This window comes from Schistocerca serialis, chromosome 1 (assembly GCF_023864345.2).
Source record: "Schistocerca serialis cubense isolate TAMUIC-IGC-003099 chromosome 1, iqSchSeri2.2, whole genome shotgun sequence".
In the NCBI taxonomy this organism is placed as follows: domain Eukaryota; kingdom Metazoa; phylum Arthropoda; class Insecta; order Orthoptera; family Acrididae; genus Schistocerca; species Schistocerca serialis.
Window position 1 is genome coordinate 679,357,661 of NC_064638.1, and position 19,749 is coordinate 679,377,409.

Consider the following 19,749-nt stretch of genomic DNA (forward strand, 5'->3'; position numbering starts at 1 on the left):
GAGAGATCTGGAGAATATGCTGGCCAGGGCAGCAGTCGAACATTTTGTGTATCCAGAAAGGGCTGTACAGGACCTGCAACATGCAGTCGTGCATTATCCTGCTGAAATGTAGGGTTTCGCAGGTATCAAATGAAGGGTAGAGCCACGGGTCATAACACATCTGAAATGTAACGTCCACCGTTCAAAGTGCCGTCAATGCGAAAAAGAGGTGACAGAGACGTGTAACCAATGGCACCCCATACCATCATGCCGGGTGATACGCCAGTATGGGGATGACGAATACACGCTTCCAATGTGCGTTCACTGCGATGTCGCCAAACACAGATGTGACCATCATGATGCTGTAACCAGAACCTGGATTCATCTGAAAAAATGACGTTTTGCCATTCATGCACCCAGGTTCGTTGTTGAGTACTTGTTGTCTTGCAGACGTCCCCATCTGTTCACTCAGGGATAGAGATGTCGCTGCACGATCTGTTACAGCCATGCAGATAAGATGCCTATCATCTCAACTGCTAGTGATATGAGGCCGTTGGGAACCAGCATGGTGTTCTGTGCTAACCTCCTGAACCCACTGATTTCATATTCTGCTAACAGTCATTGGATCTCAACCAACGTGAGCAGCAATGTCACGATACATTAAACCGCAATCGCGATAGGCTACAATCTGACCTTTATCAAAGTTGGAAATGTGATGGTTCGCATTTCTCCTCCTTACATGAGGCATCACAACAACGTTTCACCTTGCAACGCCTGTCAACTACTGTTTGTGTTTGAGAAATTGTTTGGAAACATTCCTCATGTCAGCACGTTGTAGGTGTTGCCACCGGCGCCAACCTTGTGTGCATGCTCTGTAAAGCTAATATTTGCATATTACAGCATCTTCTTCCTGTCGGTTAAATTTCGTGTCTGTAGCATGTCATCATCATGGTGTAGCAATTTTAATTGCCAGTAGTGTATCATAGTTAGAGGCCAGTAGGGAGGTGGTCTTTAGGAACGTGAGTGGCTTTGAATTAAACATCATTTGGTAAACAAGAATACAGCAAAGAAAGTCCTTTATGCAGTGAGTACTAAATTTACAGTTCAGGTACATAAGTAGTTGAGCTAGAGGCAGCACATTTATGTAGAAATGGTGATGGAAAGGTATTTATTACATTTATTATCAATTTACATTTTTCAGCAAATACATCACACTACTATGAACCATGACTACATAAACTGATAAGTGCTTCTTTCTCTTTAAAGCAGAAAAGGGACAAAAATGGGGAAAACTACAAGTACCAAGGAAAGGTACAGTTATAGTGTGTCACATTGTAGAGGTTTGTTTTATTTTTTCAGTGGGGAACTGAGCTTCTCGCACAGTGTCATTGTTTCACAGCTCTTTAGTACTTGCTTTTAAAAAGTAAAGTGTAAGGACCAAATATTTTCTGGGCAATAATTTTATGAATTATGCGTATGTGTATTGCGTAATAACAAAATAAACAAAACAGCATTTTAAACAAACAACAACAACAACAACAACAGTGCCAAGGATAAATTGGTGATATTATAGTGCTGACATTTTCAGATAACAAATATGCAATTAATTGACACATAAAGACCAAATCCAAACTTTTCCTTGCAGCAGTATGCACATTTGCTGCTTCTGCATGTTTCCTGGCACCATTGACTCATCTCTTATTAGAATACTATCTTTTTATTTTCTTCTCTCTTCCCATTTCCACTTAATTTTCATTATTGCCATAATTACAGCTTCCTCTCCAGTTTCTTTCCTATTCAACTGCTTTATTTTCTGATGCCACCATGTTCCTTTGCCTGACCAAAATACAGTGTGTAAATCATGAGATTTGTTGGCATTTGTCAGTTTGTGGTGAGTAGTGATATTATAGCAAAATAATAACATTTAACACCACTTTATTGTAATAATATGCTTTCTTTATTGTAATAATATGCTTTATTCCCTTCATGATCACAAAACACAACAACACAGAACAAAACTAGAGATCAAGTGAGTTCAAAGATCATCATAGAGAGAGATCATGCAGAGTGATGTATTGAACAGCCACAGAGCTCCACTGCCCCCCCCCCTTCCCCCCATCTGCCCCCCTCCCTCCTTGGACTGCAGAGCACAGTGTAGGAGCAACAGGAAAAGGGAATTGTATTGGAGAAGCGAGCAGCAAAGACACAACATAATCTTTAATCCACGTCGATTGGAATAGGGGACGACCAGCTTGGGTGAGTGGGATATGAATAGGAGGGGAAGGGAAGGACTGTGGATGGATGAATAGAATGACAATTGACAGTATGCCATCCTCATCAATAAAAGCTCAAAGGGAGCCGTTGACAAAATCTATTGGTAAGTGAATAGCTCGGACGAGCGTGAGATTAACTTCCTTAGATTTACATACCTGTGAAGGTGCACAAAAAACAAACAAATAGTTATTATGATGTTGCATTGAGTTGTCATCCACTGGGAATGCTGAGACATCAACAGTAAATAGGATCATAGTTGAGCACGGTGGTGGGGGCGAGAAGAAGGGTACGGGAAGTTCGTCACTGAGGGAGCCACAATCACTAACACAGGCTTCACTAGATGTAAAGGAGGGTGGGAGGGAAGTGCCAGCTGAATGCTCACTGAAACCAGTTCACTTGTTGTGATGACAGTTGGAGGAAGCTCTGAGGCCTTGTTTTTTGAGACATGTTCAGTGAGGATACATGCTCCGATTTAACTCCATGTAGAGAGACCGTTTGTGGTATGCCATTTAGCACGATGGTCATAGTGTTTGTAGCATAGTCGAGAACCTAGTGAGGTTCTGAATAGGATGGAGTAAGAGCTGTTTGAACGGTGTCATCTCACAGCGTAATAGTCACAGTCTGCAAGTTCCTTGTGCAAAAAGACTGGTGGGCGAGTAAAGGATCTCTGTCATGGAGGTCTTTAAATTGTATGCCTTGCAAATGCCTGGCAGTACCCACGGAAGCGCATCCGGCCAAGAGTTAGTGGTACATTAATGCTGCCTTTAGGATGCGGTGCCAGCACTCCACTTTAGGGGTGGTAGGCTGTCGTATGGAAATGCTTCACATCACATAGGACAGGACACACAATTGTTTGAAGAGTAGAGATTCGAATTGCCTGCCCTGATCTGTGTTGATGGATTCAGGGCAGCCAAGACAGGAGAGCCAGCATGTAATGAATGCTCGAGCCACGGTATCCGCCGATATATCATTCAAAGGAACTGCCTCTACCCACCATGTCACAGGGTCAATGACTGACAAAATGTGATGGTTGTTATTAGAAGGGTGTACGGGGCTGACGAGGTCCATACGAACGTGTTTGAAGTGTCCCAGAGGGGGATGCACATGTCAACCAACTTTGGCATGTTGGCAAGATACGCAGGCTTGTGACCACTCACAGCAGTCTTCCTTGATGTGTGGCTAAACAAAACATTCAGTTACTAGATGTACCGTTGCTCTGATGCTTGAATGAGCTAGACTGTGCAGTGAAGAGAAAATGGCTTGTCAGAGGGGACGAGGCAGGAGTGGTCATGATACCAGAGAAAGGATGTGGTTGAATATGGAGAGAGGTGGAGTTGTTAGTGGCTAGTGACTGTACCTCCAGATCAGCAGCTTGTAGTCACATGAGCTCCATGGGATCAAACATGCTCATAATAATATTGATGCGTGGTATGTAGTCTGCTACAATGTTATCTGTGCCTCTGATAAAATGTACGTCCGTTGTATATTGGCTGATAAAATCCATATGCCTGAAGCGACATGGAGGGAGGTCACTAGCCAGTTTACACAGTATGTCAATGGGGGACAGCGATCTGTGTAAACCGTGATGTCACGTGCCTCAATAACCTCTCGGAAATAGTGTATGGCTTCATAAATGGCCAGTAGCTCCCTGTCAAATGCTGACCATTTATGTTGAGAGGCAGATAGTTTTTTTGAAAAGAAACATAGTGGTTGAGAGACTTTGTGAATGTATTGGTGCAGCATGGTGCCGATCGTGGTGTCAGTAACATCTGTAGTGATTGAGATGGTGCATCGGCACTGTATGGGCTAGTGTGACTGCATTAGCTAGGGCCATTTTTAGGTCACTGAAGGTGTGAGTCATGTCCTGAGTCCACATAGCCTTGTGATCGCTGGAGGTATGTTTTCCTTGCAAGGCGTCGGGTAGAGGAGACTGCAGGGAGGTGGAATGAGAGGGATGTGGCACCTGAACAAATTGATCATGCCCAAGAAGCAATGTAGGTAACAAAAAGTGACAGATGGTGGTAAGCTTGCAATGTTAGTGACAAGTTCAGACGTGGAGCGTATGTCTTCAGAGTTCACTGTGTGGCCCAGGAACGTATCTTGTGGCTGGTGCAACTGGAATTTTCTTTGCTTATCTCCATGCTGTTATCTGAGATAACATGAAATACTTGAGAAAGATGTTGCTCATGTTAATTAGTAAAGGCAGAGAAAAATACATGTCATCAAGGTAGGCATAACAAATTGGAAACTGGCAAAATAATGAGTCTACAAAACATTGCCACTTCTGAGCTTAATTTTTAAGCCCATAAGGCATATAGCAATATTCGAACAAGCCAAAGGGGGTTATAATGGCTATCTAAGGAATTTAGTCTTTGTACACTGGAATCTTATGACATGCCTTAAGACAGTCAGTGACGCTAAGATACCGAGCACCTTGTAATTGCAATGCAAAATCTTGAATGAGGGGGTTAGTGTAGTTGTCTAAAATGGTTCAGGCATTGAGTCTATGGTAGTCTCTGCAAAGCCTGAAGGTTGAGCCCTTTTTGGGGAACATGAATAGGTGATGACCAATTACTGTCAGAAGGATGTACAATTCCTAGTTGTGAAGGTTCCCGAATGCATTCTTTTGTGGCAAAGTTTCGTAGCCGATTGATGGCGTGCTTTTGTGCAGGCAGGGGGGGTCTTCTGTAGTATGTAGCCTATGACATGTACCATTCATAATAACTTTAATGGAGAGCAGAAGGCACCCGGAGCAGAAAACGATGTCGCACGCAGCTCTGTGAAACTGAGAACTGACCTGTAGAATAGGAGGCAAAGATGGTGAAGATTCTCTGCCATCAGGTACTGTGTCGGCAGCTGCAGGTGTGGTGTCCGGGCCACCTGTTGTATGCGGTGTCGGTGCAGCAAGAGGGGCACGGTCTGCATCGGCAGTGGGCGAGATGGTGCAAGGGTGTGCGGGCTCGACACGAGCGTGCGGGACAGCATTGATCATAGTGGCTGCGTAGCTCGTTGGTTTGACAGCTGTAGAGTGAGCGTAGTCTGCCAATGTGGAGGAGGCAGATTGCTCACCATGGGAACAAGAAGAAAAATCTTCGAATTTTTTACTATTAAAGTAAAGAACAATGATTAAATGAAGAAGATAACCAATTTTCCAAAAATATTTGTAATTTTTCTTGCTGAGAATTGGTTATGATTTATAATTCTGATCACATACACACAAACTGAAGATCTGAAGAGCTGCACATTGTGGCAAGTAAGGTCCGATCACATAAGCATTCATTATTTCTATTTTCTAAACCGAGCGAGGTGGCGCAGTGGTTAAACACTGGACTCGCATTCGGGAGGATGACGGTTCAATCCCGTGTCTGGCCATCCTGATTTAGGTTTTCCATGATTTCCCTAAATCACTCCAGGCAAATGCCGGGATGGTTCCTTTCAAAGGGTACGGCCTACTTCCTTCTCCGTCCTTCCCTAATCCGATGAGACCGATGACCTCGCTGTCTGGTCTCCTTCCCCAAAACAACCCAACTCTATTTTCTAATCCATATAACAAGAGAATAGCAAAAGTAGTGTGTACCAATGAAAATATCGCAGTAAAGCTTAAAGGGATGTCCTTCGGAGGAAAGGAGAATTAGTAACAAAAATTATGAAACTGTTGATGTTAACTATATGATTAACAGCTTCTAGGCTAAGAAGCAGGAAATTAATATTATGAAATGAAATCTTAATTGTCAAGCATTGCTCCATGAATATTGTGCTTTGTTTGTACTTGAATTTTGTGTGCCATTGTTCACAACCATTTTGGGACTGAATGTTACCTTTTTTAACTCTGATGTTCCACATTGCTTATGAATGGTTTAATGAAGTTGCTTTAAATTACATCATGTGCAAAAACAGTACCTGATAATGTACTAGTGATGTATTGTGGAGGCCTGCAACCAGTTTTACAAGAACATTTTTTGTATGCCAATTTTCGATGGCAAATATATTTCTGTGGAGTCTAGGCATGTAGGTAAAAGGCAGTGGTAGAGCAAAGCTTTGCATTGATTCTTGAGGTGCACATAAAGAGTAGAGCTGACATATGCTGCATGCAAAAAGCTGCAACCTTGGTTCTGAGCCTGTTGTAACAAATAATTTTAATCTGTCGAAATGTACAGTGTAGAGTTAGTCTATAAATTAAAACACAATAAACGAAGTGGACATAACTTGTCTCATTCTCACTAGTGTTAGTCAAATTATAAAAACCCTTTTTGTGTGTAAGCTATTTCTAAAATAAATGAAATGTTTTGTGTGCGCACAATAATACGTGAATTGAGTAGTCTTCATGCTTCAGTTTTGCAAGCTCTTTGGGTATTATTGGCAGAAGCATTGTAGGTCTTGTGATAGAAAAATTTTAATTTTCTTACTGCAGAGAAATATTTGTAAAGTTAATTATTAGAAAACGATTTGAATACGGCATTAACATATGACTGAACTAGATCAAAGAAGTTAATGTAAAAGCTATTTTTTCCAGTTTGGTTGTATATACTTTCATCCATAAGTTAAGAGATCTAAGATATCCATAACCAATGAGACATTGCAATAATGTATGCACTAACAGGTCCTTGGCAACATTGTGACAAGTGTTTCTTTGATAATGATAAAGCACACACTGTACATCTGGCCATGGGTCACTGGCGACATTTACTTGCATGGTATCCCATGCTGGCGGCATACAGAACATAAATAAGGAATGTAATACCATTATATGGTGCTATAGGATGCATCATGGCTCCCTAGACTGTGGAGGAGACCTTCCAGCAAAGCATGTGGCAATATCTCCCAAGTGCCATTAGTAGGTCAGAGGGCAAAGATGTTAAGGATGTAATCCTTTATACAAGAGCATCCATGCTTGCTTAATTGGATTGAAGTGTGGCAAGCAAATTGGTTACTGTAAGACATACAATGTCCTCATATTTCAATTACTCTAGCCAGCGGGTCAGCTCCGTTTGATCAGCCATTATCATCCATCAAATGGAACTCAAGTCTATATGCAACACAAAGAAGTCACTCTTACCATTTAAGGATGTCATCAGTATAGATTTTAGTTTTCAGAGAATCCCAAGGAACACATGAAGTACTTTACATGCTTCTGAGATGATGTCACCCCAAATGAGTGCCACCATATTGGTCTCATTCCGCAATATTTATGAGATTGCAACAGGTCCCCAGGATACAACAAACTAACAAACAGCAAAAATTGCCCTCTGGGCTAAACCACTATTAATCTGTGAACATAGACAGTAACCTGCTGCTGTTGAGTCCACTCAAAATATGCTAGATACTGCACTTACCAAGACTTGTAGTGCCTTTGTTGAAAGTAAGGGCATCTGGTAACTTGAATGGCACACAGGAGCAACCAATTGAAGCTAATAATACATATGCTGATAGGATATGTGTGTGTTTGGAAGACTGCTGTTTGATCTCTACCTGGGAATGGTGCTACACCAGTTGGAAGACTGTAACCAATTCAGCTCTTAAATGATGCTGTGGGGGACATTAAGGATACAGGGTACTTATAAATGGTGGAAAAGTCGAATTTTTTAATGACTTTATTAAAGTCTATAGTCTTTCCTGATTACTTTGATACATACATTATAGGGTTTCAAATGAAAAATGACATATATAAGTACCAGATTTTAAAGTTACGGTCATGTATGCCACCACACCCCATTTATTTCTGTTACAGAAATCAGTATTATTTTGAAAAAGAACTGTGAAATTTCTGTTTCTAGTGATTATACGTATGATACATTGTATATATTGGTAACAGTGCAGGTTTCTTGTGTCTGTAAATGATTATCTTTGCTAGTATTTACTTTTCTTTCACTGAAGCAGTTTGTTCATGTGTTACTGAATGTTTGTTGCCCAAGTGCTCCATATATTTGTGGAACTACATATCCTTTAGTGTGTAATAAATACGAACTATGCCATGCATCAAGAAATTCAATAAAAGGAAATTCCATGGTAACCAGTTCACAAACAAAGCAAGCCACACTGTTGAAAGTAACCTATGTATCAGTTCTTCAGGGAAGAAACTCCCACATAGCACACCTCCTGGTGATTCATATTTTTATGTTAACGATGACACTGTTTGTAGTGGATTTGTTGTTGTTGATGTGGGTATCTTATCTTCTTTGATAAAGGAAGTGGCGAAATGTAAACAATGTGATGGTGTAGGCTGTCTGGAAATAACTGAACAACAAAGTAGTAGGAAGGGCTTAGCATCAAAATTGGTTGTTCTGTGTAGATCCTGCAATAAACCTACCTCGAAAATGACTTCGAACATGTATTTTCATATGATGTGAATTTGAAGTTAGTGTATGCAATGCGTGCAATAGGAAAAGGTAAAAGGGCTGCTCTAACATTTTGTAGTTAGATGGATCTGCCTCCTCCTCCTCCTCCCAGTAGGTTCAGTAAGTACATAAAAATACTTTTAGGTGCCTTGACGGTTGTGTCTAAAGCATCTATGAAATTTGCAGTAGAAGAAACTGTAAATATTAGTGGAATGAGGGACATTGCTGTTGCACTTGATGGGACATGGCAATGTCGAGGACATCTTTCCTTGGATGGTGTTGTAAGTGCTACTTCCCTGGAGAATGGAAAAGTTGTTGATGTTGAGTGCTTATCTAAGTACTGCCACACCTGCCATGGTAACGTTGAAGGACGTATTGAACATCAGTGTTCTAAGAATTATGATGGTTACAGTGGAGGTATGGAGTGTGATGGAGCTCTAAAAATATTTCAGAGGTCAGTGCCCGTTTATAACGTTAGATATGTGAAGTACCTAGGCGATGGGGACTCTAATGCTTTCAATAAAATTAATGAGTTGAATGTTTACGGTGATACCTTGGTAACAAAACTGGAGTGTTGTAGAAATGTGCAAAAGAGGATTGGTGCTAGATTGAGGAAGCTATGAAGAGAAATGAAAGGAAAGTTGCTATCTGATGGAAAATCTCTGTCTGGTCGAGGCACATTGACAGAAACTGAAATAGACCTCCTTCAGAGTTATTATGCACTGGCCATTAGATGAACTGCACCTCTGAATGATGTTATAACAATGAGTAAAGCTGTGTTGGCCACCTACTTTCATAAGTTGTCCACAGATGACCACCCTGTTCACAGACTTTGCCCTAAAGGAGCAGATTCTTGGTGTGGTTATCGAAAAGCAAAAGGAAGTGGTCAAATATACCAACATAAGCATTCTCTTCCTGGGCCTGTTATGAATGAAATAAAACCAATTTTTTGAGACCTGAGTGACCCTGTTTCACTCAGTAAATGTCTTCATGGGGGCACTCAGGATACGAATGAAAGTTTCAACCATTGCCTGTGGGGAAGAGTACCCAAGAATGTTTTTGTTGGACTAAATATATTAAAAGTTGATGTACTAGATGCAGTGATATGTTTCAATGATGGAGTTATAGGAAGGTTGGAAGTCGTGAGAAATTTAAGCATAAAATGTTGCTCTAATATGGAAGATCAATTGCTTGTGTGTGACAGGCAACAAGTGCATGAAGCTGAAAGACTTGCTCTTGCCAGGAAGCAAGAAGTGCTAAAAGGAATGCCAAGAGGAAGTTTGAAGATGAAGAAATGCTGCAGGATGAGGATTATGCTTCAGGAATGTTCTGAGGCACAGTTTAAGTGGACTCATATCTTCATTTGCAATTTCCCACAAGTTGTATTTTTCAGAATTTAGGTACAAATAAATTCCTAAAGCTTATAAAGCACTGCTCTGATTTTTTTTTCTGTAACTTGCAGTAGTCCATACTTATGTAGTAGACCTAAGCTTTATTGCAGAATCAACTAAATTATAGAAAAAATAACATTTTTATTAGGTAAAAAATTATAAAAATTAAAATGTAAGATGTGATGTTTTTTATCCTTGTAATATACATAATAGGTGGAATTAAACAGGTCTAGTACCTCAGCCATCATGTCATACATATTTGCTAAAAATCTAGTCTCCTTCAAATGTATAACATTAGATTAAATGGTACTTCAATTTGAGGAAGCATTTTGGAAAAAAAAAGATTCATCAATTTCTGTGTAATTTTTTTAATAACCCTGAGCAGGTTCAAAAATATTCAAAATACTTAATTTGTTTTGAAAGTGTGCTACATTACCTGATATCAACAAAAAATCTGTGAAACATATACATTATAGACAGTGCTTGAAAGAAATAGGTGTTGATTTTTACATAATATTGATCTGGAAAAGTACCCTGCGTCCTTAAACTCCCAGCCCACCTGGCTATGATTGTGGCTGTCCTCTTATCTGACCCACCATCCAAATGTGTTTACCATGCTAAACACACAACTCCCATCCAGAATGATTATAAGACCTCTTCTCACTGTCACTGGTACACTAATCAGTCTTGTACAGTGACTATTTGATATTAATGTTGTACCACCAACTTTATAGCCATGTAGACCATTTAACTCATAGACATTGGCATAGATTAAAACCTGTTCACAACTTTTCAAAGTTATTTCTTATATTTAGGCCAATATAGTGGTACCTCAAATTTTATATTTTTTTGTTTCAATTTTCTCACCAGTTGTTTCAATTTTCTGCCACTTGCTCAAGAGATCCTTGGCTTTTATGTAAGTAATTCAATACTTTTGAAGGGTGAAGCCTTTTAATATTTTGTTTTTTGTTCACTGACTAGATGTCAGTACGAATTCTTCAATTCCATTGTTGCAACAGATATGTCAATTAATCAAAGCTTTCACCATACCTCAGATGAAATCACATGAAGAGAGAGATTAAATCAATAGTAGAGTAATTTCTAAAATAGAAATCTACATTGCCCTCTATCTGTTTGCTGACTCAGACAGTAAATGGTTGATTTATCAATTTGTGTGCATTACACATAATGACATTTGAGAAAGGAATTTCCATATTTGGAACAGAGTGTGGTGTTGCTTTGCATGTAAAAGAATAAACCTAATAAAAATTTTAAAAAGCGGAGCTAATGGAAGCTATAGTGCTTATTAGAGGCTCAGTCGATGAATGGGCCGGAAATAGATGCTTTACATACTCTTAATTGACCTGTAACTGTTCCATCTGTAACCGTAAGTCTTCCTTCTTCATTGGTTTTACACAAGCAGTTTGGATGATGGTAAATATCACATTCCTTTCTTTTTATGTGTAATATTGTTGTTTGCTTCACTCCTGTATGAAATTTCTTATACCTTGTCCTTGAATAATTATTACTAGTTTGTTGACTAGTGTGTAGATGTTAGTTTTTTAACTTACAGAGCTTCGTTTAATAGAATTTTTTGTTAACATAGACCATCCAGTCCATGCACCTGCAAGCAAAGGAGATCCTTGGAAATGCAACTTTCCTCCATCAAAGGGGTACTTCTTCCGACCAGTGGATGGTGTGTTTCAAGTCTTTCGTGATCCAGAGTGTACAGATCCATTACCATATCCATACAAAACACTGGCTCAGTTTGTTGCTGACATGAATCGCCTTTGTGCAATGATTGCGGATGGACCACTGTAAGTTACTTATCGGGTATCACACTTGTACAGTAAACTATTTACATACGCATAAAAAGTATTCTTAATATATTGCCCATTATATCTGTCAGGTCAGTAGAGAACTGTTCATTTTATTTATTGGTTGCTGTGTCCTTAAATGACTGTGCCGTAGCAGTTAAGCAGATGTTATTTAGCTGTCAGTGTGTGCAGAAGCTTCTAAGGCATAGGTGTGTAAAAACAGCAGCTAATAAATAAGTGTTTCAGTACTCACTTGACAGATTAAATGGGGAATGTTGATACTGAAATGGAAAAGAAAATCTGAGAGATTAGGTCTTAGCTTGTAAATCATCAGAGCCTTCTCACAATAGGATTATCCATTAGTGCTTGGAAAGTATACAGGGTGTTACAAAAAGGTACGGCCAAATTTTCAGGAAAAATTCCTCCCACACAAATAAAGAAAAGATGTTATGTGGACATGTGTCCGGAAACGCTTAATTTCCATGTTAGAGCTCATTTTAGTTTTGTCAGTATGTACTGTACTTCCTCGATTCACTGCCAGTTGGACCAATTCCATGGGCTCCACACTCGCCTGACCTCAATCCTCTTGACTTTCATTTATGGGGGCATTTGAAAGCTCTTGTCTACGTAACCCTGGTACCAAATGTAGAGACTCTTCATGCTCGTATTGTGGACGACTGTGATACAATACACCATTCTCCAGGGCTGCATCAGTGCGTCAGGGATTCCATGCGACGGAGGGTGGATGCATGTATCCTCGTTAACGGAGGACATTTTAACATTTCCTGTAACAAAGTGTTTGAAGTCACGCTGGTACGTTCTGTTGCTGTGTGTTTCCATTCCATGATTAATGTGATTTGAAGAGAAGTAATAAAATGAGCTCTAACATGGAAAGTAAGCGTTTCTGGACACAGGTCCGTATAACATATTTTCTTTCTTTGTGTGTGAGGAACGTTTCCTGAAAGTTTGGCTGTACCTTTTTGTAACACCCTGTATAAAGGTGACTATTTTATTATACTACAACTGTGTCCATACAATTATATATAGTATTTATACACATGACCTACTAAAAATATAAGATGTGTTGGTTAAGATCATTTAGCTTGTTGTAATCTGGAAGAAGGAAGGAAGGAAGGAAGGAAGGAAAGAAAGATGATTGGGTTCAACAATAAGGCTATTTTAGACGGAGTACAAGTTTGGTTTGTGAAGTGAAGGAAAAGAAATAAAGAGTGTCCTTCTCAAAGGAACCATCCTTGCATTTGTATGGAACAATTTAGAGAAACCACAGAAGACCTAAATCTGCAGTTGTAAATCTAATGCCTTAACCAATGCACTACTTTACTTGGGGAACACACAGAGAAATTTGGAAATGGATTGGTGAGATAGGAACAGGATTCTGAGCTACATGGGAGTACTTAGTTAGTTAGTTAATTAGTTAGTTAGTTGTATGCATGTTTCAGAACCTTAACAGTGATCTGTAGTGGCCTACCAGATAAGGCCCTCTAAGTGAGTGTAAGATAAACAAGCGGAGGTGTGATGGTGGAGTCCTAGGAGCACTGGGGTGCTAATGAGACATCATTCAGTTAACAGATATTTATTTCTGAGAGTTCTATACTCACTCTGTCTTCTTCCCAGTGGTGCCTATCCGCAGCTATGCTGAACCCACAATGCATGAACGCACAGGGTTGCGCATCAGTGCCTGGCAAGGAAGTAGAAGGTTAAGGCTTCAGTGTCAGCAGTTAGTCCTGCAACCATGTCATAAGAGGGTCTGGTGGCCAGCATGTCACTACAGTCCAACATAGCTGTGGGTGTCTGTAGGAGTGTCAGTGCTCTGGTCGAGTTATGTTGTGCTTAGGCTCAAACCCAAAAACGTGGGTGCTACTATTGTCCGTTGTCGAGATGGTGTGTAGGTGAAAGACATGGCAGTGACATGAAGGATAGCCCTAGAGGCAGTCCTACCATGCAGCCAGTACTGTGGCAGCACAGGTGCCCTACTCCCAAGTTGAACAGCTTGCAGATGGGCAGATCAGTTCTTTGTACGCAGAAGATTGGCCCAGCCCTCATTTTCAGTCAGTCACCATTGCGACAGGCAGGAAAGCAGCTTGCAGAGTTGAAGTTCCCTCTACAACCAGACACCTAAGGACTCACAGCAGTGGACTGCAAGGCACCAATGGACACAGAGCCTTTGTTGTATTTGTCAGGACATCATGCAACTAGTATAGTTGACCTTCATTGGTATCAGGGATGTAGATGGAACGGCCTAACTCTGAGAGTGAGTGGAAGGAAGGCAAGGGCTTTATAGCAGTTGATGATGTGATTTCCCCTTACAGGTGGCAGAATGTGCTCCCATTTTCTGATCCTATTGGTCTAATGTTGAACTTCAGAGCATTCGTTTATGCTTTGCTTGGAGCCTGAAAGGCATTCTTGCCATCCTTGGTGAAGTTACTACATATATCCCCATTACAGAAGAGCATTGTCTGCTCTGTACTGTTGTCTAAGTGCTGAATCGTATGTTTCCAATGCTCTCCCTCACACGCTGAGGCAATAAGCTCCCTGTTTATACTTCAGTTCTCCTAAGTGCTGTCATTGGTTATGCCATTGTTGTGTACCTGGCAGAGGTGTTCCACTTAGCATCATCCAAGGTGGCCAAGCTGGTTTTAACAAAATTTTATTCCTACACTTAATTCTATCCTGCTATGCAACAGATCATTCACTATGATGTCTATCATATTATTTTCTTTAATGTCATTATTTTTTTCAATGAAAATACTGGCTACCTGAAGACCAAATCAAATGATTGGCTTTTACATCACTCCCCCCCCCCCCCCCCCCCCCCCGCACACACACACACACACACACACACACACACACACACACACACACACACACATACACACACACACACACGCGCGCACACACACGTCCACGAACTAGAAGTTTTAATTTTCTTATCTGTCTCACAATCTTATTCATTCTGCCCTATCTGATCTGTCAGTTGTGTAATGCTTGCCTTTTTTTGAAATGCACATTCTGTTTACATGATTGTAATAGAATTAAAGAAATTCTGTGTTTGTCACATTTGTTGTGGAAATTGATTCCTGTCCATAATATCTGAAATATGGAAAGTCTAAAACATCTTTCAAGATGGAAAAAGAAATAAAAGCTACTGGAAACAAGAATAATAGTAAAAAATCCAGTAAACTGTCAAGAAAATAATAGTTCTCATCCAACGTAAATAGCTGGTATGAAACGAGTTGCACTACTTATTGTAGATTTAATATTGGTTGCATCATGCTGACAATGTAAAATAGCCCATAACGCTGGAAAATGGACACAAAGGTTAGGTTTTTAAGGCCAGATCTGTATATTGAGAGTTATTAGATCATGCCTAACATACCACCACAAGGCTTCATCCCATTCTACCGCACTTTTTCCTGCAGGAATGCCTTTCCCATTGACTGATGATGATGAATTAACTTGACATGCTCTGCCACTCTCTGGGTGCTGAGGATGTGTTTAAATGTGGCCGCTGGGTTTTCCTTAATCATCTCCCGTAACATCTTTGTGCCTCCTTTTCCACTGAACCTCTCACTGCTGTGGATAAGTGACAGCCATATCTTGGTGAATCAAAAAGTTTTGAGTATTTATCATACAGTATGTGTGCCCCTTTACATGCTATCATTTGAAAAAAAGAAATAAATAAAAAGAAAGAAAAGTCAGTTAAGTATTTCTTAGTGACCGGAATGCTCTATCTCAGAACAGGTAACAACTTTAGATGGCAGTTAGTACAGCAACAACAAAGCCATGCTCAATACAGAATGCAAAGTGGGTGTCTGTAGCAGTTAGAGGGTTAATATTCCAATGCAGCAGATTTTAATTTTTGAAAGAATTCCTTTTAATGGATCCTCAACAGGAGGTGGTGTTTGAGTTAGGAGATGTTCATTACTATACACTTACACTTCTTTTTCTTGATTCAGTCTCTGTGAAAACTGGAGCTGCTGATATACATTGGTGGTACCAATGATTTCTATTGTTTTAAGTAAGGTGATTTGGAAGTAATTTGTCATGAAGAAATTGCCTCTTTGAAAACTTTAACTGGGGCAAAAGTTCACTTTCTGACAGTCATTTTGTTGTGCCTACCTGTGACGCAGCATCTCCACTATATGATGAGAAGCAACTATCCTTTTCATAATATTGTAACATTCCATCCTCAATTTTCCACTGTTAGAGTTTATGGAAAGATAGCAAGCAGCTTCGTATGAGTTAATAAGCAGTCTCTTAACTAGATGAACTATTTTACTTAACAACTCTGGTATCTTTCATTTCTTGCTGGTATGTCTTCTCTCATTTCAGATAACTTTTTCTTGTGGTGCACTGTTTGAATGTTATCATTTGCCAGATCACAACAGATCCCCTTTTTCACTTAAGCCTCTTCCTTTCCTCACCACTTCCCTCTTTAATGAGTAATAAAACAGCAATTTACACCAGTATAATTATGATTGTGTGGATAGCAAGCTGAAAGTATTAAAAAACCTGTGAAGTAACAAAATTTCTGCAAAGGCAACTTCTTGTCAGAGGCTTGCATTATCCACTCCAGTACTCTATGTATGTATTTTAACACTGTCTGAATCCATGGCAGAGATTATCTGATCTCTGAGAACAGTAGGGTACTCATCTCTCTTATACCTAAGAGTTCATAAAGACAATAGACATTTCGTATGGGTAACTAATCTTACCTGAAAAAGTCACTGTTAAGTGCAGTTTGAAAAACATTTTTTGACTTTCATTGTATGTTGAATTGTTTAGCAGTAATAGAAACTGGAATTAAGTTTTATTAGCTCATGATGAAGTACAAGTTGTCATTCATGTGCCTTCAGAGCTGTATTTATTCTCTGGTACATAAAAATGGAATTTCTGAAAACTCATTTATCCACATACAAAAAATAGGTGACTGGAACTTGGAAGTACTTCCAGTCATATATTTATTTTTTATTTTTTTAAATCCCCTAAGCATATTTAATATTAACACTGTATTGAATACATATGATGTTGACGAATTTGAGATGTTTAAAAATAATGAGTACATAATTAATTCTTGCTTTACAACTCATGCTCACAGAGGGATAGAAACTTTCAGGCTTAAAATGTGTGCTGCTTTTTTTTCTACAGTTGCAATCATTTGTGCTCTCATTTGGAGGTGTACAAACATGAGTATTGTAACTTTTATTACACTGCCACAATCTGTATTCCATATATACTTTTTTTAAGCTTAAAATACTACACATGTTAGCAAACACATGTACTGAAGTAAACAGCCACCCTTCTCTCATTTGCAGACAAGTATTTTTAAATATTTGCTAGTGTTTCATCATCTTTAAAAACATAGTTTTCGTTTTGTGCCTTGGAAGGCCTGACTTTGTAATAGTGACAGGTTTTATGGTCTGGAACATTACTTTTTCATATAATAACCAGTACCACTTCAGAAATTCTTGGTATCTTCTGATACAATGTGCCAGCTGATCTTCTGTCAAACAATATAACACACATAAAGAACAAAGCTTTCACTGTATAATGTGGTATTACAGGTTGGAGTGAACCAAATTTGCAACCATGCAGGTTGGCTCAGTGGTAAGACATTGGAATCAAATTCAGGAAGACCACAGTTCAAATCTCCCATCTGGACAAAAAGTGTCATGTTTTCTGTGGTTTTCTCAACTCCTTAAAGTGAAGTGCAGGATCCTTTCTATGAAAGGGTACAGTGCACATCCTTCCCTATCCTTACCCAGTGTGAGCATGTGCTTCTTCTCTAATGACCTCATCGTTGATGGGACATTAAACTGGGATGTTCATTCAAATTTGCAGACAAGTTAAGGGTACATTTTGTTGATGTAGCACACATTAGTATTTTTCTACCATTTTCTTGCTACTCTGAGATTCCATTGAACACATTTTTCAAGATCTGCACCAGAACTGGCAGTGTCATCAAGGCTTTGGTTAATTTTCTTAAATTTTCTGATCCATCATGATGTGGAAGTGGAATAGAGCAAGCCCCCTTAATCATTGGAGTCACTGCTTTTACACATAATACACTGTCAGTTCATAAGAAAAATTATGTCCTAAAACTATTCACCACTCATATGGCATCTCCTGGTACTGACAGGTAGCTGTAACAGAACTGGTGGGATATTCTCGTTACTCTTCTAACTGTAGTCTCTCGTAAACAGAAAGGTGTAAGTATACACAGAGCAGGTTGTGCCCTATCCACTTGAAATGTCACATCACAAAAGTTTTTATTAATGTTTATACTGTCTAAGGATAGATAGGATGCTGCTACTTCTTGGGCAAAGATACATATTTAAAATATTAAATACCTCAAGTATTCATAGTGGGAATAGAATGGAAAAAAAGGAAGAAGAATATGTTTGGAGAATGCTGAAAGATATCATAGAGGGAAGAAGACTCACTGCTACAGGGAGATGGTTCAGGAAAGGTGCTACAGGAATTCACTGGTTTGATTTTTATCTGAACTTCCTGCATTGTTATTCTTACTCAGCATGTCAGCAATTTGTCTTCATTTGTATCCACATACTGTTATACTGTTTAAAGTCTCTTCTTTGACTTAAATCCTGTAACTGCTTCTGTTTCTGTAATAGGGTAAGATCTAATTTACTTGTCATAACCCTTTCTTCCTTTTCCTTCTTTTTATCCTGTCTTGCCAGTGTACTCTGTCTACACTATCTGGTCAAAAGTGTCCTGTTGCCTATTAGTGGACATTAATATGGAGGTTTGTATCCATTGCCTTTATGATGGCTTAAACACTGTTGAGGATACTTCCAGTGAGCTGTCTGAATGTTTCTGGAGGAATGGCAGCCTGTTCTTCCTCAAGAGCCAAAATGAGGGAAGCCACTGCAGTTGGACACTGGGGTCTGTAGAGAAAGCGACTTTCTTACTCATTCCAATGGTGTTTCATTGGGGTTTAGGGCAGGACTCTGGGCAGGCTAGTCCATTTCAGCAATTTTATTGTCCACAAACGATTGCCTCACAGATATTGCTTTATAATAGGGTACTTTTGTATCTGCACAGTAGGTGGCAGCACCGCAGAACTGTCAGTGTTGGCACAAATGTAACTATACCAGCTGACAGTGAGTTGACAGTAAAACTGGGGAACTGAAGCCCAGATGAAGGTATGGAACTTGTCTTAAGAATCAGTCTAAGGGGGAGCAGAGTGTCTGAACACCTCATAGAAACAGGCTTGGACATAAACACAAAATACAACCAGTATGAACAGCTGAACTCTGGCATGTGGAAACAGAGCACTGTGCAAGGCAAAGACCAGGTCTGAGGCAGTTGAAATCAGTGTGCCCCTGGCCTATTGTGCGAACAGGTAAACAGCTGGGTCAAATGTATTGCTCACACAATACCTTGCACATGCCTCCTGAGATAGCTTGTTACACTACCCTCCCACGAGACCCACGCCTCCTCATCTGCTCCCATATTGATATCTGCTGGTAGGGATATTAAATCCCTCCTTTCTGAAAATGCCACATATGGACACAAATGGCTGAGTTAATGCTGCAATCTCGCATTCTAAACTGAAGAGGGCACGAGATTCCCAAGCAGCAAAACTGTTCGTGAAGTAGGCAGTGCTGATGCAGATGACACCTTTGGAGTTGCAGAAGATTGTGGAGGCAGGTGTAATGGTGGTTCCACTTGCATCAGAGGAGGCAAGGACTCATCCATGGGTGATTTGTCAAAGAAAGGCCCTGCTTCCATGTTTGTGGGCTCCACAGTAGGAGTTGTGGGAGCGAATGCCGCCAGTTACCTGTTCTGCAGACAATAGGAGGATGGTGGAGGGTGCAGTGGAGAGGGCAGCAGGTGTTCATGCTGCTGCAGTTTGGGGGGGGGGGGGGGGGGGACTCTTCCTAGGAAACTGCTGAAACTGACACCAGCATC

General features: G+C 39.9%; 1 protein-coding gene across 4 annotated transcripts in view; it reads left to right on the forward strand.

Moving 5' to 3' along the window:
* Positions 1–19,749, forward strand: part of LOC126480260 (AMP deaminase 2) — a 473,603-nt gene that overhangs the window by 318,183 nt on the left and 135,671 nt on the right. For all 4 annotated transcript variants that reach the window (XM_050103850.1, XM_050103851.1, XM_050103852.1 and 1 more), the window contains one exon: positions 11,586–11,796. In XM_050103850.1, the coding sequence (XP_049959807.1) occupies positions 11,586–11,796 (211 nt within the window). The remainder of the gene's footprint in view (positions 1–11,585; positions 11,797–19,749) is intronic.